Source organism: Clavelina lepadiformis, chromosome 9 (assembly GCF_947623445.1).
Source record: "Clavelina lepadiformis chromosome 9, kaClaLepa1.1, whole genome shotgun sequence".
NCBI classification, from domain to species: domain Eukaryota; kingdom Metazoa; phylum Chordata; class Ascidiacea; order Aplousobranchia; family Clavelinidae; genus Clavelina; species Clavelina lepadiformis.
In genome coordinates this window covers 3,964,305-3,990,192 of record NC_135248.1, presented here as the reverse complement: position 1 = coordinate 3,990,192, position 25,888 = coordinate 3,964,305, and the positions used below count along the sequence as shown (strand labels likewise).

General features: G+C 35.3%; 2 protein-coding genes across 4 annotated transcripts; both read right to left on the bottom strand.

Moving 5' to 3' along the window:
- Positions 1-29: 29 nt before the first annotated feature.
- On the bottom strand, positions 30-18,467 carry LOC143470054 (MICAL-like protein 1). 2 transcript variants are annotated; one of them, XM_076967909.1, is made up of 13 exons: positions 18,106-18,467; positions 12,831-13,024; positions 12,321-12,406; positions 11,969-12,102; positions 10,067-11,002; positions 7,634-8,359; positions 6,273-6,340; positions 5,226-5,320; positions 4,010-4,133; positions 3,575-3,677; positions 2,606-2,679; positions 2,317-2,431; positions 30-1,307 (listed from the first exon to the last, which is right to left on the bottom strand). In XM_076967909.1, the coding sequence occupies exons 1-13, from the start codon at positions 18,249-18,251 to the stop codon at positions 1,121-1,123; spliced, it is 2,988 nt and encodes a 995-aa protein (XP_076824024.1). In that variant the 5' UTR covers positions 18,252-18,467; the 3' UTR covers positions 30-1,120. The 2 variants fall into 2 exon arrangements, with proteins under 2 accessions (XP_076824024.1, XP_076824025.1); XM_076967910.1 differs by lacking the exon at positions 7,634-8,359 and having other exon boundaries at positions 18,106-18,387.
- A 5,491-nt stretch (positions 18,468-23,958) lies between these two features.
- Positions 23,959-25,692, bottom strand: LOC143470056 (uncharacterized). 2 transcript variants are annotated; one of them, XM_076967916.1, is made up of 4 exons: positions 25,449-25,692; positions 25,117-25,259; positions 24,841-24,908; positions 23,959-24,736 (listed from the first exon to the last, which is right to left on the bottom strand). In XM_076967916.1, the coding sequence occupies exons 2-4, from the start codon at positions 25,182-25,184 to the stop codon at positions 24,504-24,506; spliced, it is 369 nt and encodes a 122-aa protein (XP_076824031.1). In that variant the 5' UTR covers positions 25,185-25,259; positions 25,449-25,692; the 3' UTR covers positions 23,959-24,503. The 2 variants fall into 2 exon arrangements, 1 of the variants encoding a protein (XP_076824031.1); XR_013119292.1 differs by having other exon boundaries at positions 24,992-25,692.
- Between the last annotated feature and the right edge of the window lie 196 nt (positions 25,693-25,888).

The window sequence follows — 25,888 nt, the reverse complement described above, 5'->3', positions numbered from 1 at the left end:
TCACAAACGTTTTTTGAAAAGGCTTAAGATACAAGCTGTTTGTTTATTGGATGACAATGAATGAGGCGAAATGTCGTGATAAATTTTTATATATGTAGTATGTACTACACGGAAAAACGATGTTCATCAATTTTTGAAGAAGTGCAGAAATTCAAAAGATAATTGGCAACACACATCAATTATAGAAAAAGGCTGGTAGTACGAATCAATCCGATATAATGTAGACAGCACTTTTATTCTTACATCTACAGATATAATTTGTGAAAACCAAGTTGTACATATCATGTCTGGAGAAAAAAAAACAAACAGACATCTCCTTTGGCAGCGCGAAGCTGTGGAGCCATTGCACATTGATACAATACTATACATTGCAGTAAAATGCAAGGAAAAATATTGCAGGCAAATGTACAAAAAGTGTAAATATGTTCTTCAAATCTAATACGTTGTCAGGAGAAGTGACATAGCCACTTAGAATTTGACAATGAAAGTTAAGACCATGTGAAAGTATCGGTATTATTTATGTTGATAATAAATAATCAATCACAATAGTAATTATAAGTACTATTGCAAAATAAAGTTAAAAATAAATTTTTTACCCTGTTTAATGTTTATAGTCAAAATATCAGCATTATCACTTAACTACCCATCAGGTAAATCACAAATTAAAAATACTAAAAAAAGTGCAAATGATATACAATACATGTTTTAATGGCTTAAATAGTGCAGCTGAAAATGTATTTAAAACGACCATTCAGAATAGATAATATTGCAACTACAAAACCCAGTTTAAAATCAACCTTGACAAGATGATAATGATTAAAACAATTGGCGAAAACACGGTAAAACAACCTTGGGTTACATGAATATTGAGAGATTGCAATTATTGCAAATGGTAAAAGCATGATGATGACATGTATGTCGTACTATATGTTGAGCCAGCAACTTGAACAAGAAAGAAATATATTGTTGACAACGAGCAAAGTATTAAAGCTGTGGACTGCACGTTACATAAAAATGGAAAAAGCGCAGAATTAGCAAAATGCTTGTGCTCGATAATTAAGCGCACAAAATTTAAAACAATTAAGTAAAATTTGTTACATTTCGTGAAATGAAGTTGTAATTATCGTGAAGATGGCTGTGACGAGGAGCACTGTTCTTCAGCTGATGATGACTTTGGAGCTTTTTTCCTCTTGCTAAATATTTTCTTCACTTTGTTCTTCTTTTTCTTTTTGGTGGAATCGGAATCGCTTGGAGATTCTCGCTGCAACATCATTATCTGATTGTAAGCAGCATCTTCCTTCTCTTCCCTAAAAAATATAAAAAAACGATAATGTAAAAAAAATACGGAAAGTCTATGTATAAATAATGTAATGACATGTAATCAACAATTATATGTATAATAAAAACAAACAGCATACAACCCCTAGCAGTGTATTAAAAAGATCAATTAAAATATCGGGGTTTTATTTCATTTGCAAATTCCTGTATGTTTTTAGTGCCTGCAGCATAAGAAAGTGGGATCAACATGTTTCATGTGCAACTGCATAGAGTTCAAAAAAGACTCTTACATTCTCTGTGCGCTTTTCCTGACTTGCGTTGTACATACAGTTTCTTCGTTTTGGTGGTGCTGTACAGTATTTCTTATCAGAAGTAGTTTTCTACAACACTCCTGCTGTGATCACGTCCTTTCATTCTCTATCTGTTAGTACTTGTGTAGTTTGCCATATCAGATTATCTTTCGTTTCAGTTTAATTCAGACCTCTCACTACTTCAGACCATTCATTATAGAAGCTTTTGCCTCATGTTGTGCTCTAGTCCTTAGTAGAGTTGGAATGAATTTTGCAACGATAATAATATCAACATTTGTATGAACAAATGTCTTCCAGTTGCAAGTGATTACAACAGACTATTAAGTGTACTTTCGCTGCTATTACTATTAGCCAGAACAACCTTGAACCAACTGAGAGTAGTGGACTGCATTATGTCATTAACTAACAATAGTTCTCATATAACTTAAAGCAACTATATAAGAATTAAATTTTCCCACTAGAAACTGACGATGATTGTTTATTTTATATAGAAACACTGAACGCAACAGCAGCCACAAAAATATGTTACTGAATCATGGAGTGCAAGAAACGTTGGAGACCAAAACATACTTTTTTTCCCAATACAGTTCACTAAATTAAACTTAGAGATAAAGAAGCCTTCTAATTTCTATCTTCAGATTAAGCACAAATTTAGTTTATCTTATTAGATTTTTATGGATGGCATATTAGGAATATTCATCCTGTTTTTCAGGTTCAAGTCACATACTTGACCCTCTCTTCTTCAATGGAGTTGATGATTGTGTTCCTCCTCTCGACTATGTCCACCAACTGATCAAGCAACTTCTTTTCTTCTTTTTTCTCCTCTTCTGTTTTTTCTGATTCTGTTCGAAAGGACAAGATATCTCAAAAACCCGCTCGTTCAAACAATATCCGAAACCAATAAATAAATAAAGTGTCTTGAACTGCAACGAGTTTAAATCAAGCACGGTTGAGATAATCAGCAAAGAAATCGTTTTCAAATTTGGCAGTGAACTTGATAACAAACAATTTCTAACCTGGTTTATTGAGAAGTTTTCTTATTTTGAACTCAACGTCTGCATGTTCCTGCTCTAAGCGTTGCTGCTGCATGCTGAAACAATAACATAACAATAAACTATAAAATACTGCACCAAGTAGCCTGTAATGTAGACATTATACAGATAAACAGAAACTTTTTAACAAATGTGAAGCTGTAGAGGAAAGAAAAGCAAAAAGGTCATTGTTGGCTTTTAATGTTGAGTTTCCGCAATGTGTAAGTTCATCTTCCAGTATTGTGTGTATGATCTACAGTAGTGGTCGGCAACTACCGGGCCCAGTACCAGTCCGTGAGGAGATCGTCACCGGGCCACATTACTTTTCCATGTCGGTAGTGCAATAAGGTTGTTCTATTTTGTCACCAAAAAGGTATTGGAAATCTGCGTTAGTTGATTTATCTCAACTATAAAACATCATAATGAAACTATTTGTTACATCATACAGTGTAATGGCTGCCACAATAGTTTGAGGTTTGAAGAGGTTGTGTATGTTCAGAGTTGTAAAAGAAAGATCTTTTTTGTAACAAAATAGTAACTTTTAGTCCAGTCAGGTTTTCTATTGTTTTATTTTGTAGAAACTGCAGTGAAAGGGCGCATAATCTAATGATTAGTGTGGACACTAGGCATGAGCAGGTAAATGAGTTTCAAAAATTTAACTTGATGAACATGTGTTTTTTTAAAGGCCGCTCTGCGAAAAAATTTCAGTTTTAAACCGGTCCACAGTGCACAAAAGGTTGCTGACCCCTGCTCTACAGTATAACAAAGTCGGTTTTATTGTAAGCATAAGCATGACGCTATAAACAGGTAAGCTTCATGGTTGCTGAAACTTGCTTCATACTACTGTAATTCTAAGATTGGTCAAAAATTACATCTACTGAGTTAATGTGACCTTTCAAAAATTTTCAGAAAGAAATTCTCTATCAGTTATTATTGCAATTAATAAACGCTCACAGGAACACAAGTTCTGTTTCTCTTCTGACAAGCTTGTTCTTGTCGTGGACAAGTTCAAACCATTCGCCCAACATTTGATCACTTTCATTCTTCCAATCCACGCCTGAAACAACAAAGAGTTTTATGTCTGCTGGCAAACATCATTCTTGTGAAATTTTATGCTGTGACAAGTGCAAAAATGATGAAATATGAGTTGATGGTTGACATCGACTTTAATTTTGTATAATATTTTGCATTTAACTTCTATGCACATTTTGTTATAGATACAACTCAATTGCGAAAGTAATTAAATTACAGTGTAAACCGTTAATCCTCACTATTTCGTTGAAATAAATTACAAAGTTAAGTCAGGTTTAACAAGTAAACTGCACGCTTATTATTCGTAGATACGCATACATTTGAGTCAAATAAAATCAAGACAGCAGACAAACTAACCCATTTCCATTTCATCTCGAAGCACTTCCTCAAGTTTCACACCCTTCTTTTCTAAATCTTTAAGTTGAATATCGAGAACCATCATTTCATTTTGTATCTCTTCTTCCGTCATCTGATTCTTTACCTTTAAATTCAATTTCAACAACATCCTGTTCTGAAGGGTCATTCAACAGCAACAGTCATAACTCAAAATTTAAACGCTAATAGAGGTTTAATATTTCTGCACATTTATCATTTTAGGCAATGCGTTTGGAAACAAATGTTGCAGCAATCGCTCCTATGTTGATGTTACAAAAATAATATGAATATGACATCATCAAACTGGCAAGAAAAAAGTCAAAATGTGCATTGACATTGACTGTTTCTGACAGCTCTAGACAGACATCAAAAGATTGCATGTGAAACGAAGGAAACGTTGTAATTCGTACAATTCTCATATATACCACATGACATGTGACTGGAAACTATAGTTCTTGTAGCATAATAACTATGACTGTAGTAACTGAAGCATACATTTGTCTTTTCTGCTAAAATATGCCAGTATATAACACTAGCAGCTACAGCACTATAACCATGTATACATGTAAACATACAAATATACACCATGTAATTGTAATACCTTCACATACAGTTAGATATACAGTATATACAGGTAGCTGAGGTAGGTAGGCCTACTAATTACTGTATTATAATTACAGTATATACACTTCATAGTGCAGTGGTACCCAACGTATGGGTGGCAACCCAAACAAGGGTTGCAAAGGGTAAAAAATGGGTCCCATAGAGGCAATGCAAACCTGGTGGTGTGTTTCATAGTTTTATAGTTTCATAATGAGTGGACCACACTACCACCACTTGTCTGTGTCTGTCTGTAGCATAGGTATTTGAGAAAACAGTAGATTGTTGACATTGAAAACGTACTTAACAGCTTACTGCCAAAAATCTCTATACAATCATTATTTTTTTCATTTTAAAATATGCTATTTGAGGGTTGGGTAGTGAGATGTTCACCAAACTCAGATTTGCGTCGCGCTCAAAAAAAGTATGGGAACCACTGCCATAGTGTAATCATGGTAGGTCTTAAGTTTAACAGCATGCTGTTTATGTTGTCATTACAAAGATAACTAACACTAATCGCCTAATTACTATATAACATGGTCATTTTTACAGACTACGTTACACTATAGTTTAGCAATGAATTAGTACAATGACTTACACGTCGTTTAACTAAGGGAAACCCAAACCCGGGTGCAGGTCTTGATGGCTTGTGTAGTTGTTTATGTGAAGATAATGCAGGTTTTCGTGTTGGGCCTTTATACAAAGTTCAAAGAAAACAGATAAACAACCTTTTAAAGGAGGGAATGAATCTCCTAGCACTTTCTATAAAGCAGTGCAGTGCCATTCACATAAAAATGCATTGTCATTGGTGTTAAATTGTTTTCTACGAAGGTGTATGATGCACAAATGGTCAAAGTAGAGGTTTACCAAACACAAAATAAAACTAAAGTTGATATTTGCTTGGCGTTTTTAATAGAATGTGCTTAAATCTTACAAAAATAAAGAAATTGTTATCGTATAGAAGTAAACTATTGTAAACATTCAGTAAAACTTATGCATAATTTAAACACACATTTATTGCTTAATAGAATTTGCATGACATAGATGCGATATATATATATATGCGACTTTAGTTCGGCTTATTTGCTGTAAACCTTAGAATACCGTATAGCCTACAAAGAAACCTTAGAATGCAGCCAAAGACAAAACACTTACCAAAAACATGATGGCGGCTGCCAATATTATATTCTTTTCTATAACAACCTAATCTCATTATGTATCTGCTTGGCTTATATATAGGCCTGTCAGTCATTAACACAATTTCGTACGCACACGGAACGGTTTTTCCACCTGCTAGTGCTATGCCCCATAGGTTTTGTTCTCTTAAATAAAGGAAATACCATTTCCATTACAGGAATCAATACATGAAATGTAACAAAGCAAACAGTGGAAGGCATTTTTCTTGCCACATCCATGCAGAAAGCAATCGTAACATGCCAATATCACATTTTAACTATCGTCATAAACAGATTTATATTTGTATAAATATATACCATATTCCACATATCCATGAACCAGGATTGAGCATAGGTATAATTTCAGTATATACATACAAAGTTTTTGGTTAAACAATGTTAAAATAATAATTTCACCACAACGCACAGAACAAATTTATTGATAAAGTTTAAAAGGTTCATCAGCTTACTCTTTGTTGTTGCAGACTGTAAGTTTTTTGGATTTGTAGCATTTTGCACAGCAGTTTTTGCAACATACCTAAAAAAACACATTTTATAAGTGAGGTGCAGAACAGACAAACAACAAACCAATCACTGACGCACACAAGTGACCATGACTCATACCCCAAATCTGCTGACATAGAATGGAACAAACCACTTGGCCAATTAAAGCAGGCCTTACCATTTTTTAAAAGATGATTAAAACATTTATGGAATGTTTGACAATGCATAAGCACCAAGGCATGTAAAAAGTATAAATATGCAGTTTCAATATTAAGTATCTACATTGTCATATATGCTACATTTCCTATTCATATTAGCTGCACTCTGTTGCCAAAGTACTTTCTATGTGTAGCAAATTTACCTGTGAAAGCAGGTTTATTGGCACAAATGTAATGTGACAATATAATGTAACAATGGGTCGATAACTTTATAAGCATTTTAGCTACTAAAAATTTCTATATTTACGTGTGAGTCAGGGTGATAAATACCCTACCTAAAAAGGTTATGCATGTCATACAATTCTCGGTTGCACAGCAGAAATTAATGATGAAAGCACTTGCGATGAACAGTTTGCCAACTTGAAAAGTATGATAATAACTATTTGCATTTTTCTCACACTGAATGTTTGCATTTTTTCACAATTTACAAAAATTTAGATTACATCACTTACCTTAAAGGGAAATTAAACATTTCTGATTACGGTATGCATAGCAACATTTCAAATGTTGTTTATCGATTACCTCAACAATGATTTCATTGTGGGAAGCAAAAGTAAAAAATTCAACTCAACAACCTATTCCATTTTGAGCGTGTGTGATGCATACACCACCAGTCACAAACTCTTGAACTGAATAGGAACACGCGAAACAATTGGTCAATGCTAAATGTGTGGAAGTGAAGAAGCTACAGTGTTTTGATGAAATCATGCGACAAGACACACAAGAATGATGTTTTTCATGCAAATTACATGCAGTGTACAGACAACTTAAACGCTTTCAGTCATTAACAATTAGCTTTTTTATTCGTCAATTATCCATCTGTCACAACTCCTAAGCAATTATCAACTCCTTTTATCGTTCCCATCAACCGCATGAATCAACATAGACCACTTTAAAAACCATGCGTGGTAAATTGTTCTTCCAACCCATAAAAGTAATGTGTATGTACTATAGTCTATATATATGTACATATATACACATCAGAATCTGTTTAATAAATCCACTTTATGAACACCCAGTTTTGGATTTAGATATAAAGCGAAGCCCTAAAAACATGGCTAAATATGCCTATAACACAGCCTAGAAATACAAATTTATATATTTCTTACTTTTTATCGGTTTTGTTTGCATTATTCATCTCTTCCATTTTCTGTTCAACATCCGATTTCCAGTCAGGAGCCTTTTTCTTCATATTGGAAGGTGATGCAGAAAGGTGATTTAGTTTTGCTTCATTTTGGTCCACTTTTGATCTGGACGGTGATGTTCGAGGAGCAGAAACCACAGTCCTGTCTGGGGTTTCCAATTTCGGTGGAGGTGGGGCAGGTGCATGTGCTTTTCTCCTGGCTGGAGGTTTAGGGGTACTTTGTTTCTTTTTTTCATATTCCACATTAAATGGATTTAACCTCTCATCGTGAGCACTTACAGTGTTAATTGTTCTTGTTCGAGTTCTTTCTTCATCTTGTCCTTGAGTTTTGTTATTTATCACCACATCGTTCGATTCAAACTCATCTCCAAACGGGTTAAGGGATTTATCACCAACATCAGATGGTTTTAGGGTATGCACATCCTCATTATCACTTTCCGATGATTCTTCACCAAAAGGGTTTAACGAGTCATCATAAGATTCCTTCTTAGAGAGATTTTCCTCCTGTTCAATTGAAGAGTCCGTTGACATTGCATCAGATGCAAATGGGTTGAGATCGTGGCCGTAAGAGTCCGTCACAACATCTGCTTCAACATCTCTTGGTTGTTTTGTGTCAAATGATGACCTATTGGAACGGGGACGAGGTTTTGGTTTTTTTTGATGCGTGTCATCGGTGAATCCAGTAGGGCTTCTACATTGAAAAAAATTTGATGCAAATGCTTAGAAAGAACTTAAATATGGTACTTGAGCATGCATGCCAGCATACAAAATAAAAATTGCAAACTGGTAAACTTAAAATCTTAATAACTGTGCAGTATGCACTGATCATTACACAGTTAGTACCGTTAAATCAATTGAATCAAGCTCTCTCGTATAACACAATCTTCCATTTTAAAAATATTCACTTAATTTTACTGCTAAATCAAGTAACTGTAATAAAGTACTAAAGCTAGATCAAAAATACGTAACAAGGCAAATGCATGCATGAGACAATGATGACATTGCAGGCAGCAAAGAAAAGTGAATTGATACCGAAAAAAAATCTCTGGCATTTTAAAATTCAGTTTATGATAAGAAAATCGTCAATGGCAATTTCTTTGTGCTCAAGATATTACTATTAAACCCCAAAGGTCAAAGTTATTAATCAAAACTGTTCAAGTATATATATATGTATATAGTTTACAAAAACCTATGCAAAGGCTTGGAAACTTACTACATCACCACAACAAATATTCTGGCATATGATGTATTAAATATATAGACACACATCTGAAATATGTACTTTTTGTTTTAAAGGAAATGTCTTGCCTTCACAGCAGGCGGCACAACACACAGGTGGCAAGAATGCAAAATATGAGCTACAGGTACTGACAGAATACAATTCACATTGCTATGAAAAAGTTAAACATTTAAGAAAGACATAATGGTTAAAAAAGTAGCATAGCTTAGTATTGTAGGCTACACATACTAAGAATAGATTTTTATATATCTATTGTATTTATATATACAGTAAGAATAAACATCGACAGTTGTACGTATAGAAATTTACGTTTAGGTTTATTGTTGCTTTATGGTAATGATTTGACAGCAGGTGGAACCTTTTACAGCTAACATTGAAGTGGAAATGCTTATTTACCAGCATACAAGGAATACCACTCCTCAGAATTACCACTGACAAACCACACAAAAGCAGCAAATCTTACATGCAATCACATGGGAGATTTCAAAATGTTAATGGTAACATACTTTAGAAGCTTAAACTCCTTGCCATAAAAGTTTAAGGTAAAATATTGTGTACTTGTGTTGAAGGCAGTACACAGTTTGAGGGTGAAATTTACGGCTCAAACATCCATAACTGTTGACAGCTATACAATAAGTATATTCAGCTTAATAAGTTTGGTTCAACTACAGTATTTGATACATATATTATACACTTTCATAATATTTTTGATGACAATTTGTACTATTGCAAACAAGATTGGTTTGACATTATATAATTTTATATATCTAGAACGTACTTCTGCGTTAAAGGAAAAATGGAAGAATATGACTGTGATTACTTTTGCAACCAAGTCTAGCCTGATGGTCAGGCAATCATGGCATGACTGTAAAAAATACAAACACCTCACATCAGACCAGACACATTTTTTTAAATGACGCTGAAATCCCAGGTATATTTTCAAAAATTTAATTTGTTTTTAATTTGTGTTATTTTGATATATATGAAACACATGCATATATCAGAAAAGTTCCAGCTTGTATGCATACATATTGGAATATTACTTAATATTCCATTCAGCTTAAATATGAGAATATGGAGTAAATAGAAAACCAACGAATAACATATAAAATACCTACAATAAGTATTACTATGATTAGCAGTGAAGGGCATTCATACCTGGGTTTAGCCAAAGGTGTTGCTTTGGGTAGTTCGCTCACTAAGGGAGCGATGTCGGAAGACGAAACATCCTTGTTGTCAGTCTTAATTGCTTCGCTTTTTTCATGTGACTGTTTTTCTTTCACTCCTGCAAGCGATTTAAGCAGCGCAGGCAACATTTCTTTTGTCTCATCGTCACAGTGTATTTTATGGGGTACTTTTGCAGCATTATTCTCGTCTGCTTTCACTTGTTCAGCTTCGGATTTAGGATTTTGAGATTTTTGGAACTGTGGGATTTTATCACTGTCCTTTGTTGGTTTTTGGGAGTTACTTCCAATGACACTCTTGCTATCAGGCACGTTCTCCTCAACTTCACTGCTTGCATCCATAGCAAAAGGATTAAGTTCTTCTTCTTTCTTCGTAAGACGTGATTCACGTCCTGGTATGTTTGTGATAATATCATCATCAGTGGTTTCAGCTGGCTTTTCAACTACATGTGCAGACTTACTTCCGAATACGCTATCTGTAGCGTCAAGTGCAATGTTGGTGACTGCGGCTGTGGTTATATTTCCTTGTGAGTGAGTAGGTGAGGATTTCTGTTTGCTCTCATTTTTTTGTGCGTACGCAAGTGCCATTTCAATCACTTTAGATGCTTGTTTTTCAGGGTTTGGGGATGATTTGCCAGAGCTGGGAGTGGAGGATGTAGCTGTAGGAGTGGAAAATCTACTATTCTTGCTAACTGCATCCAAGTTGGCAGCTGCATGTTTTACATCAAGTTTTGGTGTTGCGAACATTGGAACTGGCTTTTCAATCGATTTCTTCTCCTTAGGAGGATCAGATGCAAACGGTGAAGGTTTTTTGATGGATGCAACCTCCTGATGAGGCTTCTTCCAACTTCCATCCTCATAAAAAGGAGTAGACTTGTCTCTTCTGTACATCCCACTGAGAGATTTTGTTCTAAAATTACACATTGGAAAGAGTTAGTTGTTTTTTTGTTTTCAGTTGCGCTTCATATTCAAGGGTATCATAATACAAGAAGTGTGAATTTATACAGTCAATGCTCTAATGCTCTATGATGATTCTTTATACACGTTCATACGCAAAATTTAAAAATTTTGACATTAGGATCAAATACTGTATTTGCCACTAAGCGCATCACAGCAATACTATAAATTTTGCCTTGATAAATACAAAAATATGTTTATTTCCCGCGTTACTCCTACGAGTTATGAAGACATTGACAGTTATATATGGTACATAAATATTTCCGTATTTACCAGCGAAATATTTAGATAGCTGTTACTGACCAAATGTTTAGGATTAGGAACACTAAATTTGCCTGTTTTGCCAAAATTATTGACAAAGAATAAAAAATTCAAGCCATAAAAACTCAGTGCTGTTTAAGTTCAACAGCCAACAGATGCTTGCTAGCATGGTAAAAACTTAAGAGGAAGTATAAAAATTGTAGGTCTTAATTTATAAGTACATAAATAACTTTGTTATTAAATAAGAAAAAAAATTAACCAAGTTGATGTATAATGACAATAGTTTAGGTCTACACAGCTAGATATTTACATAAAGTATAAATATGTATAAATATATATATATATATATATAATTCGTCTTTTATGTAGTTGAAATTAAAATTCAGCCAAAACATTACATAACTATAATGTATGTTATTACAGCCAACAATTCTTTATTTTGCTGGAGCATTCTCAATGCTAAAAATAGTTTAGATTTACATCTCCTCAATAATTGTATATATATATATATTATATATCATAGTTATTATAATATATATATAATAATATATATATAGCAAAACACAGTTGTTCATTTCAAACAAGCAGTTGACAAGTGTCAGTTGCTCATTTAAAAAGTATCTAAAATTATTTCATAGAAAAAAGTAAATTCAAACACCTGTGGCACTGACGATGGTAAACTTTTCCTTCATCAATATATCGTTCAACTAAATGAACTTTCTTTTTGCAGACTTCACACGTACTGAAAACCTGCGATTTTTCTGCCAACGGTTGGTTTGTTGGGGGAATTACCTAATCGACCAAAATAAAACATCCATTTTAAATATGGACTACTTACAAACACCTGCTACGGCAATTTTATTGTCATATACAACACTTGTTTTCCTTAGTATCACAGTGCAATGTAAACAACTCTTTTCGCACATAATGAAAATACCAAACAAATTTCTTTACAGTTTAGTAGATTTATATAACACACAACAACACAATGAGCTTGCCAAGCTGCTCACCTTTTTCGGTTCAACAGGTTTTCTTTTCACTTCAACTGTTTCTGGAACTTGTTTTGGAGAACTTGGTCTCTTCAGTGGTTTAGCATCTGACAAATATACACATTAAGCAAAATTATAGCTATCACTTGAGCACAAAGTAATTTTAAATTGCAAGATCTACATGCTACAACTGGTGCAAGTTAAACTAAGTAAAATTTAACGCAAGTAGTATTTTTGCAGCAAAACAGGAAGTTATCTAGTTCAAGAGGTGCAGCTATACAGCAACAAAAATGAGAAGCGTCATCAGTAATTTTGAGTAATTAACAAGCTTAAACAGGTGTACTGTACCACCAGTGACTAGTTTATCACCGCAATTTTGGCAACATTTTCTGGTCACAATAATAAGCATGGGTTACTTCATACTGTGCCTATTTATTGCACAAGTAATTTGCGGAGAATTACTTACAACCAAACATTATGTATATACTGTACTTTTATAAATACATTCATTTTTATACAAATGACTCTTACCAGCTGGTTTTAGCTTGTGCAGACTGTTGTAATACTGTGAGACGTATGTGATAATACTTAGTTTATCAGGGACCTTCATGGCCACCATATCTTCTGCATCAAGCAATGCAGCAATACCCAACTCATTTTCGGCTGTTCGAAAAGCAAGTTGGTTGTTGTGTAAGATGTTTTCTTTAGACAAGGATTCAAAATCACTGAAAATAAATACAAGCTTTGAAAATATAAATAAGTAAATACAAACTAACAATAACAATAAATGTATATATATATATTAAATACACTCTTTTAAATCAAATTATTTTAAAAGTTCAACAGAAGTCCAAAACTAATAAAATCAGACAGGACTACAGGCACAACATAGTATTGCCCAATTAGGTACTCTATAATTCCAGCAATAACATCAAATGATAGACCATAAAACCACAAAGTCTTCCCGTTCAGGAGTTCACATTAGCGTGCATACGTGAATAGACCCCAAGACTACTGATTTCAAATTTTGCTAAGAGTGCAAACGCAAAGGCCAGACGCAAAGGCCAGATGTTACTGGTTGGTAAACTGGTAAGACTAACCAAGATTCATTCATTACAAACGTTTGTAACAATCGTTATGACCAGGTAAAGGGAAAATAGATTTGAAGCTCAATTATAATAAACTTTTGTTTAGTTTAGTTTGGCTTCAGGTTTTTTTTCGGCCGTTATAAGCAGGGCTTTGGAGCCGGAGCTGGAGCCCGGAGCCGTGCATTTTCACCGGAGCTGGAGCTGGAGCTCTTCGTGAAATTCAAATGGAGCCGGAGCCGTGCATTTTCACCGGAGCTGGAGCCGGAGCTCTTCGTGAAATTCAAATGGAGCCGGAGCAGGAGCTGGAGCCAGTTGTTTGAAACATAGCTCCGGCTCCGATGTATTTCATAAGATGCTATGCTAGTAGTCTACTACTATTGGCTAAATTCACATAATTTAAGAGCAACCCTTCACAAAATCAAGAATTACTGGGGATTTGACAGCAGAGCAGTCACATCTTCATAGCTGTAACCGATGGTACTGACTACTGACTGACCCATTGAGATAGATATTCCAAATTGAGCCTTCATCCTTAAACCTCAGTTCGTGACGTAATGGAGCCGGAGCTGGAGCCGGAGCAGTGGTATCAATGAGCTCCGGAGCTGGAGCTAATTTATGATAAAAGAGAGCTCCGGAGCTGGAGCAATTTAAAAGTTACGCCTGCTCCGAAGCCCTGGTTATAAGTCTATAGTCTATACCAGGGGTGGCCAGACCTGCTTCATGCTCGAGCCGCATATAACAAATTCCAGTTTTAAAAGAGCCGCAACACAAATACAATAAAAAACACGAATTTATTCACTCACATCGAAGTGTAGCTATTGATAAACATTAGTGCTGCATGGTGATACTATGAGTCTCCACCTGGGCTGCGGCGCATGCGGCTCGAGAGCCCGCAGTTTGGCCACCCCTGGTCTATACGATATATTTGGTCATTGTGATATTAGAATGCCAGTTAATAGCAGGTCGAAGTGATAATTCACTGGTCTACAAAAACAAAAAATTTTTTTGTTGCATGACCTTTTATGATTGATTTAGACTAAGGTTTGGTTGCTAAATCCAATTCTGAGCTCAGAATTGCTCTATCACATCAGGTTTTTTCGCTGTGCATTTTGCCCAATTTCATAAATTGATCAAATTTTGACTTTCGTTAGTGACGGTACGGTGAGCGTATAACAGCAACAGATCAAATATTGTTATTGAAATCACCTATGATAAATCCTCGGCTGAAAGTTTTGTTGTAGCACTGAATGACAGAGTTTTCGGTTAACTTTAATCCAGTTGTTCTCAATCTTTTTCCAATCACGGACCTCTCTTTCGAGTTTCGAAAATATATGTGGACGCATTCATTTTTTTTGTATCTCATTACTTAGTTACCATCTTTATACATTGCGCTTGGTTTATACATCACGTTTGGTAGATCATAACTGAGTTACCATCTTTATCTGTACACATCTGCCCTGGAGACTTAAAAGGCCAATGCTTTTTGTGAGAGCACCCTGCTCTTTAGTAAAACGTAAACATTGTCAACAATAAATATAACATTGTTCGTATAATGTAAAAGAAAATTGACAGCTCAAAACGAAGCCTGAAGTGCATGTTACTTCACAATGGAAATAAATATGCATCGATTCCAGTAGGACATTCTGTGACACTCAAAGAAACGTATGAAAACATTAAAGATGTGCTGGAAACACTGAAGTACAGTGATCATGCTTGGGGATTATGTGTAGGCATAAAAATAATGAACCTTCTGTTAAAACAGTAAAAAATACCCTTGTTTTCTCTGCTACTGGGATAGCAGAGCCATAGATGAGCATTGGATAAAAGATAAGTAGCCAGAAAGGAGCAGTTGAACACCTGGAGAGAAAAATATCATTCATAACCCGTTAGTAGATACCAAGAAGATCATCCTGCTGCTACTTCCCATCAAACTTGGGGCAATGAATTGATATGCTAAAGCTCTTGATCACAATGGAGATTGATTTAAGTTCATCTGCTAAGCCTTCCCAAGTCTCAGTGAAGAAAAGAAAGAAAAAGGCTGTAGTTTTTAGTGGCCCACAAATAAGGAAGTTGCTCAGTGATCCAAACTTTGCAGCATCAATGAACACAGTTGAAGCAAGGGTTTGTAATGCTTTTTCTTTAGTTGTTAGTAACTCCTTTGGCAACAGAAAGGCAGAGAACTATCGAGACCTCTTAAAAGAAATGTTATCCAGCATGCAAGAGATGAAATGTAATATGAGCCTAAAGTTACATTTTCTGAAAAATCATTTAGATTACTTTTCTGAAAACCTTGCAGACTTCAGTGAAGAATAAGGTGAGCGCTTTCACTAAGACATTTGAGTTATATGAAAGAGCGCTACCAAGGCCGATGGGACTGCCACATGATGGCAGATTACTGCTCTAATTTGAAGAGAGAAAATTACACCACTGCCCATAAACAAAAGCCATTAAAACGAAAATTTTCGAGCTCTTATAGATTGTGACATTTCTGTATCATTACATTGATTAATTGTTCAACAGTTAGTTTCTAGTGACGCTTTTAAAATGATTTCGAGGCTTTGTGTTCGTGTTTTGCATGTTTAAGCGTTCCAGAAGTTTTGATTAAAACAACCTCTACATTTCAAGGCGGTTTCTGATTTGCGGTATTATTTATAATGAACATATATATTATCTCAAAAATGTGATGTGATGGAAAAAAAATAATGCAAGATTCGGATTCAGCGCCCCAAAATTAGGAAAAAAAGACCCCAATACAGTCTACCGCAAAAACCGTGTTGACCAGTGATAATAAACAGTGTTTGATATCTTTCTACTTTGTTCAATTAACACAGAATAAGCATTTCTTATTAGATTCTGTTAAGTCACAAATAGCAAATCAAGCATAACAAACCGGAGTAAGTTTTAAAACTGACATTTCTATGTTATCTACGTTTTGCTTTATCAAGAACGGCGAGTTCTTGCAAGCCGATCATTGATCTGATTCTTGGTCTGACTTTCTGCATACCACCCATAGCGTACATATATTTCATCTTTGGTAACAATGGGTTTAGTTTAGGGATGTCCAACCTTTTATTATATAGTGGGCCGCATTGTCACTTGAAATAATTGAATGGGCAGCAAAACCTATTAAATTTCAAGAGAAATGGGTACATGATGTACATACTTTTGGAATGAAAATGACTAGCGGGCCGCACTGTGGCCCGCGGGTTGCAGGTTGGACATCCCTGGTTTAGTTTAACCTGAAAACTTTTATGCCATCGAAAAAAGAAACATCTCTGTATGCTCATTTTAACTTGTGATTTAACAGCTGTTTTGCATTAGTCACAACTTTTAAAAATCAGAAAATCTACATTTAAATTGGCAGACTCCAAAGAAACATCATTTTTATGAAATCAAATTAAAGATTCCTAATTCTGACCGATGAGCACGTCATTTCAGCCTTCCTTTGATATCACCATATATCGCTGACCAAGTTTGCAAGAGGTCATGCAAAAAAAACAAAGACACTGTGCTCTTTGTCATCTAAACAAGTGAAAAACAAAAGAACAAAGTGTATTCACAATTGTCACAGTTTCAAGACTGTTGCGCCATTACAAAAATCTTTGGCTTAACTCATGTCGAATGCACATTGGCTAAACATCAAAGATAATTTACAATAATGTCTACACTTTTTGAGCACTTGACTTTATACAAGTTTTTATTAGGAGTTCAAAGAATAACGGCTTAATGTAACTGTACAGTACAGTCTAGATCAGGGGTTCTTAACCTGTGGGTAATTACCCACTAGTGGGGAATTTTAGGATTTCAAGTGGGTAACGAAACACAATGTTAAATCTGGAATCAGATTTGCGTTGTGCAATCTCAAAAATAGAGCCTGACATTGACTCGATCGTCGCTGAAAAGCAAGAACAAAAATCGCATTGACGTTGTTTGAAACTATGTAAACGTTCTTTAATGTTATTCTTCTCATTGAAATTGTTCTTTTTGTTAAATACCATTGTGCTTTGGGATATGTCACACAGGTCACTAGGATTCATTTTGATTTTTCAGTCAGTTTTAAAAGTATGTGGGGAATATAGGTTTATTAAGTAGCGGAAGTGGGTAATGAAAAGAAAAAGGTTAAAAACCCCTGGTCTAGATTCACCCTTGTGGGTAACCTAACGCCTACCCTATTTAGTGTAATGTATCAATTGCTGAGCTGTCACTTTAACAGTTTTTTTTTTACAAATGCAAAGTAGCTTAGAAGTATATATATAAAACTTGATGAACTTTCTTTATGAGAAGGATGAAATTTAAACTATAAAGCAGCTATTTAGTTAGCTCTTAAATTAAACCTCAATCACACTCAAGTGTGCAGAAAATGCCCTGCCATCAAATAGAGCCCAGCCCTGACGAAGCCCAACCATGTGGGTCAAGTCTGTAGGTAGTAAAAAGTCATACACCAGAAGATCAGCTGGGTTTAGTATACAAATGCACAATCACAGGATGTCTTTTTATACTCAACCCTAACTACTGAAATTGTGACGTCATCTGATTGTGCACTTGTATACTAGACCAGAACAGCCTATGTTATATTGAGAGAGAATTTATTCGCCATTTTTTCCTGTCAAACTAGTACATTAAAGAAAAGTAGTTAGCAAAGTTATTAGGAGTTTCCGTATGATATGAAATAACAATAAAACATATAGGAGTATAATCCATAATGCAATAAAACTTACATCAAATCAGGTCTAAATCGATGAATAAGGGCGCAGAAAGCTAATCCATCTCTCCAAGACGTCGTCATGTTTACAACGTTTACATCTTTATAGCCTTCTGTGTTTCTCTTGCACCACATTTGTAAAGCTTTCATTTTGCCAGCCATATTTACAATTAATGTAAATCTCTACAGGATGGCTGAGACTTTTATATAAATGTTGATGATTAAAACCTACAGTCATATATGCCCAGCTAATTTTCTCTATATAAACATCAATATTTTACTGAGCCTATAATGTTGATAAAATCCCAGAGAGAAGATTACTAGATTACGTTCTTACGGATATAATTTTAACAAATTGTCGACAACTTCAGGCATCGGAAGATAATTTATCCACGTACCAAGGAAAAACTTTCCACGACTTAAACTTGCCAACAAATCTACGAACCTGCACACACTAGGTTTATTAATGTGCCCCAATACTAGAAAGACTACTTTCAGTGCGTCGGATAAATGCTCCAATAAATGTAATGCCTAAATTTGCAGTACATCAAAGTAATATTTATAGCCTAGTAAAGAGTATTAAAACAATAGTAGCCTAAATACAGTAGCCTAAATACAGGCAGTAGCCTAAATACATGCATGCTGAACTTTTTAAATTCACACGGATTTTGCGATATATATAGGCTAGGCTACATAATAAACAAAAAAATGGATATTTGAACACCAATAAAATAGCCTAAATAAAAAAAACTAAGGCTTCAGTGCCCGTCATTACACCAAAATTTGAATCTTTGCACCCAATATTTCTGGTCGAAAACTGCTTTACTTTCCAGTCTGGCTCATCGGTTGAGCCCATGTTAGGCTACCTGTGCCGATTGTCACAGTATACTTTTTAGTTTTTTTTTTATATAGTACAGCTAGGCTATAGGCCAATTGTCTAAATCTAGAACTAAAGTCTAAAGCCACAGTGGAAAGTATGACGGCTGTACGCATGAAATTCATCGGCGTACCGGACTGCAGGCTATATGGCCGTTTTCAGCAAGATATAGGCTTAGGCCTATGGGGTGAGCGAAACAACCAAACATGACAAGTGCGGTGCATAATGAAACACAATGCAATAAAAGTGTGAAATTAGCCTACATAGCAATGTACATACTTTGACTTATTCTATCTCCAAATCAATTGAAAATTGAGTGCTCAAGAGTACTGTCCAAGTCATTAAGTGCAAAATAATACACCTTAATTGCGGCAATGAAGCTTATGAAAACAAGTTACTTTGTGTGCATGCGTCTATGTCATTGACTCTGCAGTCTGCAGTCTCCTCGACGCCACACCGCTGCTGAACTTTTTTATCTTCACCCTAATCAAAGAGATTTAAACACATGAGTAGAAACTTCTCTTTTGCGCATGACGTCATGTTTGTTTCTTTTATTCTCTTGGAGCATATTCTACTTTCTCCACGGTCACGGTTCACTACATAACAATAAACATGCAGACGACGACAATGATTTTCAGATCTGTTTGCTGCTGGAACAGATTAGTCTTATTATTAGGGTGCAGTTGTTGGGATCCAATAGGTGTTAACTTTAATTGAAATTAATTAATGAAATCAGGTGAGAGTTTTAGGTTCAGCAATTAACTTATTTTCAGTTCCTTGAACTGATAATGCTGCTGTTTTGTATCAAGGCATGGCTTAGCCTACTTGAGTTGCGCGGGAAGATTTTTTCGTTCACCACATTTAAGGTGAAAAAGAAAATGAATGGATGAAAAATTTAGATAGACCGAGTCATATTGTATTGTTTCATCTGCGCATAAAATTTCGCTCCACGCGCATAATAAAAACTTTACAGATTAAGACTCAATAGTACAGGTCTTATGTTGCAGGCTTTAAGTTATTGAAATAAGCTAAATAGTCTGAAATAATGGCAAATTTGTGCTGTTTACCAATGTGCAACAACAGGTCACCTGCCGTGACTCTGTTTAAGATACCTTCGAGAAAATTTGTAAAAAAGGAGAAGGAAAGCTGGGCAGAAAGGTTGGAGTGTATCGTGCTGGCTTGCAGAAGCGACGAGCACATAAAAAATCTATTTGCTCGAGATGCTGTGAAAATGTGTGAAGTGCATTTTGAAAGATCTGACATTGTTTTAAGTAAAATTTGTTCTACATAGACTTACATGCAGTGTAACTAGTGTATTGAGGAAAGATATTTAATGTAATGGCATATCTAGCGTTTGATGCAGTGTTTGTTTTCCATGAGATGGTTTGATGCAGAACTTCATTAAATTTACTAGCGAGTGAGCACAGCATAACACTGCATCTGTGACAAGCTATTAGTGCAAACCTTCACTGTGGTTTCAGATTAATATATGTACCATTACAAGTATCAAAATTGAAAATGTTCATGTATGCACAAATAAGAGTTTTTTTGCAGAGGGTTCCCGTAAAGAATTACGTGAAGGAGCAGTACCCACTTTGTCTTTGCCTAAGCTGACTTTGGCGCAGGTACATTCAAGAAAGCCGCCGAAGAAGCGTATCTTTGAAACAAAATTACATTTCAAATCTGTTGCGTCCTTGAAATCTGCTCGCTTGCCGGAAGGTTGGCAGAGGTCATTTGAAAACAAAAATCTTGTTTTTTCTTTTTATGATGGCTGTGATCAACCTAAATACTCGATTGGAGTATTATATGACATGTCATTAAGGATATGCTATTATGGCTGGAAAGCACCTCGCTCAAGTTGTATTTACTCCCTGGATATAACTACTCAAACACTACACGGCACCATAAAAGATATTGAATCGTTTTCAATATGTTCTGGATTGTATAGTTCTGGAAGTGGCCTGCCACACATGACCACCAAATCTATGACACCATTCAGTTCTGAAAATGCACCAACGGTTAGGAAACTTGCATACAGGTGAAACTAGTTTTTCAATTGTGCCTATTGCATTTGTTACATAAATGAAATTTCTCATTATTTAACATTGAATGAATCATATAGAGTGGTGAGATTCAGCTGGTTCGTGCGAACCGGTTCTTGGAATTTTAATTACATCTGCGAACTGGTTGTTAACAAGCATATGTATAAGCCTATGTGTATGTCGGTAACGGGTCAATATGGCATGCTGCTAGTGACCATATACTTACTTATTTTTGGTAACACTGATAATGCATTGCACTTAAAGTGTACACAGTATCTTAGGCATATTTTGTGACTTTTCTTGTTAAATGAACCAAATTTCTTGTTGTTAGAAATGCAAGTTGTGAACTTTTTCTCAAGGAAAGTGGTCAGTGCAGGAGTTGTTGTAGTGTAGATGAAAAGGAGGGACGGCTCAACCAGAAAAGGCTAAATTATTACCATATGGTTAAAGATCAACCTTTAAAACGATCAGCGCAGCCAACATTTAACCTACCATCTCGAATTACCTCCACCTTTACTGCTAATGAAATTTGGTGATATTGCACTTCGTAATCCTATTAGTAATAGTCTCATTCGCAAGATTGTCAGTGTCAGTAGCTGTGCTTTTTACACTTAACTATATGTAAATTGAGCAATGCCAGAAGATAGAAATAAAACAGTATTATTTAAGATAGTCTTGTTGTTATGAAGTAATTCTTTATTAGCATTAGAGAATTAGAAGCTAAGGTTTCGACTCTGTTAGCTGATGATACGGTGCAAGTGGAGGTAGATAAAATTATGTCAGATGACATGACAGCCATTGTTAAAGCAGGTATCATACCGATTACAAAGCTGGTAATCCAGAATATGTTACTTATAACTATTCTAATGAAGCTACAAATGTAATGTGATGCACCTACACAATGCATATAACTCAGTCTTTTTGTGTCGTGTGTTTTTGTGAAGTTTACGTTAATATCATACATTTTTTTAGCTCAAGATGAGGATAAAATTGATAACTTCTACTCAATCTTTTGGAAAGAGCAGCAAAAGCTAAATAGTATGAAAAGAAATGGGGAAAGATATCACCCTGAGTTAATAAAGTAGGTTTAGGTCTCCTTGAGTAATAAACTACTGAATAACTACTAAGTTCAGAACTGAACTACTACTGAGTAACTAAGTTCAGTTGACCTCAATTTTTGTTTATTTCGTAAAAGCGTGCTAAAATCAACCCTTGCAATTTTCTTTATAGGTTCTGTTTGAGTCTAGCTGCTAAAAGTAAAAGCGCCTATGAAGAATTACGACAAAGTGGCATTTTACGACTACCAAGCTCACGCACCCTAAATGACTATCGGTAGCGTATGGGTTCTGTTCTCTGCAATTTGGCTACTACAAGCTAACTACGAGCAATTGTTTCACTTGCTCACTTTTGTACTGCTTTCAGAAACGTTTACTGCACTGCACCTGGCATTCAAGATAATGTTTTAGAAGAACTGAAATCCAAAAGTCTCAGTCTAGTATCACATGAACGATTTCTCGTTATATCAATCGATGAAATGAAAGGTGAAACTTTTCTTGGAATTTTTAACACTATTAATCACACTGTGTAAGATTCTTATTCATGCTTTATGACAAAACAATGACACAAGTTATTAACTGTATATGCACAAGATATAACCTGTTGCTTATTTTGTTTACAGTGAAAGAAAATATTGTGTATAATGCAGCAACAGACCGAATAATAGGATTTGTTGATCTGGGTGTCGACAGACAATACAATAATGAAGCTCCTGCCACACATGCCCTACAATTTTATGGTAGGAGTATCCTCAGCAATTTTTCCCGGCCTATTGTTTTTTATGCCACCAAGAATACAAAGGCATTTCACTTGGTTAGCATGTTCTGGGAAGTGGTTGAATCCTTGGCCGGATGTGGTTTTACAGTCTTAGCACTTGTTGCTGATGGTGCATCCTGCAATCGAAAATTGTTCCAATTGCTCAATAATTCCAATTTGACCGTCCCCTACAAGTGCATTAATATTTATCAGCCAGAAATGCCTATTTATTTGATTAGTGACCCTCCACACTTGCTGAAGACAGCCTGTAACTGTGTGAGATCCAGCCGTCCAGGTGGAGCTAGAATGATGAAGTACAATCAACATTTCATTTTGTGGAAGCATTTTTGCCATGTTCCCTACCTATTTGAAAGTTCAGAGTTGAGAAGTTGCAAGTTGACTGATGGCCATTTTTCCCATAAGAGTTACGCAAAAATGCGGGTTTGCTATGCCGCACAATTGCTCTCTGGAACTGTCTCCAGTTTAATGAAGAGTCGTGGTGGAGAAGAAATGAAGATGAGTGCGTGGTTTGCTGGTTTGATGAATAAGTGGTTTGACCTCATGAACACCAGATTAAATTATTCATACAACCCTGACTTGAAACCATATACAACGATTGATGATCCTCGTCTGAAATGGCTTAATACATTCCTTTCAGAGTTAAAACAATGGAAAAGCAGTTTAACTGGGTCCGTTTCCGAACAGTCAAAGCAGTTTCTGAGCCATCAAACCTACGACGGTTTAGTTTCCACATCCATGGCCATTGCTGAATTGGTGAAATTCTTGTTGGAGAACAGCCCAGAAGGTTCATACGTCTTAACTAAGCGCTTAAACCAAGACCCATTGGAGGCCTATTTCGGTCATATGAGACAAACTGGCCGTCGAAATGAAGTGCCTGATATTCACCAATATGCACAATTTGAAAATGTGATAATGTGCAAAAAGAATATCAAGTCACTTAAGGGGTCAAATGTAAATCACGTTATTGACTGGAAACATGGTGATGTTTGCGATGATCCAATGCCGAAGCGAAAAAAATAACTTGATTTCGAGTGTTTTGACAGTCTGCTTACAATACAGTAACACTTAATCCTTCTTGAGCTAAAACTGACGAAGTACATGTAAGAAGACAACTATGTAATGTACATTCATTTTAATGATTTTCTCAGACTTACATTTTGATCAGAGGTTACATGCAGTACTGAATTTAAATGATTGGCTTTTTGATAGCATCTAATCTTCACGTAAAATTTACATATTTTCATGCACAATTTTTGCAAACATTCATCAAAAACAAGATTTTCAAATATATCTTTTATGTTACAAACACTCAAAGAAGACATGCAACTTTCCATGATGTGCTCCTTTATGTCTTGTTTCCTAAAGACACTTTCTACATACATCAACAATTTCACTAGTGATTTCGCTGGAACTGTAAGATGTCCATAATTGTTATTATTTAAAGCGGAAATCAAGGAACTATTAGTGGTTTCATTACTATAATCAGTTAAACAAGACAATAGATCTATTTCTCTCGGATTTATACAGCGCTTAGTGAGTTTCTGCAAAATGTAACCACCTATGTACTGAATTATGAATTCTTCGTCTCGGGTTAACTTGTGTAATGTCAAGTGTTTCCCCTTTTTGTTGTGTGCAACAGTGGTAACGTGTGATAAAAATACATCAAACAATTTTCGTGTTAAACAGTGACAATTTTCTTGGCAAGAAAAATAGTGATGGGATGCACGTAATTCCATCACAGGAGAATTTATGAAACAGTTCATTCGGTGAAATGTACGAAGAAAATAGCTTCATAAAATAGTTAACCGCATCTGCAGTTAGATCTGTTTTAACGCCACCCACTGTTTCCCACCATTCCATCAGCTTTTCTCTTGTAACATTATTGCAAGAAGATTCTGCAAGACAAGTGTAAAATTAAGTTTGTTTGATTTTTTTAATCGGAATCTGCCAATGATAGAGCTCAAAATGAAATAAGTTTCAAACAAAAAAACAAATATACCGTGAACAGTTTTTTGATGAGCCAGCAAAGTTTCATTACTTGTGCAGTTATGCAAACATTGTCCACATCTGCAAATAAATATTTTCATTATCAGATTAAATGACATCAATATATCAGTACAGTATTACTTCAAATACTCGTTACGACTTACATTAATTTGTTGTTTTGCTTGGCTGTTTATTATAAATTGGCGAGAACGTACACTCTGGGTGACCGCCATACAGGATAAGCTCAACAGCAGTTGGCTAATTGATTAATAGGCATATCGTATCTTACATGAAGTTTGCTGCATCGTCTTCTGGGTCACAATCTATTTCAATAATTAACTTCAAGTTGACATCCATTAGATCCCAACAACTGCACCACAATAACAAGATCTGAAATCAGACTTTCAGTAGCCTATTTTAATGACACAACACCTGCAACATAAGGCCTATGCTAATGAGTAATGAGTTTAGTTGCTAATTGCCTGGTCGAAGAGAAATGTGGTGAACGAAAAAATCTTCCCGCGCAACTCAAGTAGGCTAAGCCATGCCTTGATACAAAACAGCAGCATTATCAGTTCAAGGAACTGAAACTAAGTTAATTGCTGAACCTAAAACTCTCACCTGATTTCAATAATTAATTTCAATTAAAATTAACACCCAATGGATCCCAATAACTGCACCCTAATAATAAGACTAATCTGTTCCAGCAGCAAACAGATCTGAAAATCATTGTCGTCGTCTGCATGTTTATTGTTATGTAGTGAACCGTGACCGTGGAGAAAGTAGAATATGCTCCAAGAGAATAAAAGAAACAAACATGACGTCATGCGCAAAAGAGAAGTTTCTACTCATGTGTTTAAATCTCTTTGCCCTAATTCATAATATATAAAAAAATGCTACTGGTTTGAATGCAAATTTCTAAAAAACATACAAAGAGATGTGATAATTATTATTACTGTATATCAATTAATGTAATATAAGATTGTATAAGACATAGAATTCTCGTCTATCGAATCAGCGAAGCATAACACTACGTGACGTAATCGATTGCTTCCCGGTTA

Coding starts and splice junctions, on each gene's coding strand:
- LOC143470054 (XM_076967909.1), bottom strand. CDS start 18,251: ATGGCTGGCAAAATGAAAGCTTTACAAATGTGGTGCAAGAGAAACACA. Junction 13,025..18,105: donor CGATTTAGACCTGATTTGAT/GTAAGTTTTATT, acceptor ATTTATTTTCAG/TGATTTTGAATCCTTGTCTA. Junction 6,341..7,633: donor GCAAACAAAACCGATAAAAA/GTAAGAAATATA, acceptor GTGTTTTTTTAG/GTATGTTGCAAAAACTGCTG.
- LOC143470056 (XM_076967916.1), bottom strand. CDS start 25,184: ATGGATGTCAACTTGAAGTTAATTATTGAAATAGATTGTGACCCAGAA. Junction 24,909..25,116: donor GACGATGCAGCAAACTTCAT/GTAAGATACGAT, acceptor ATTTATTTGCAG/ATGTGGACAATGTTTGCATA. Junction 24,737..24,840: donor TCATCAAAAAACTGTTCACG/GTATATTTGTTT, acceptor CTTGTCTTGCAG/AATCTTCTTGCAATAATGTT.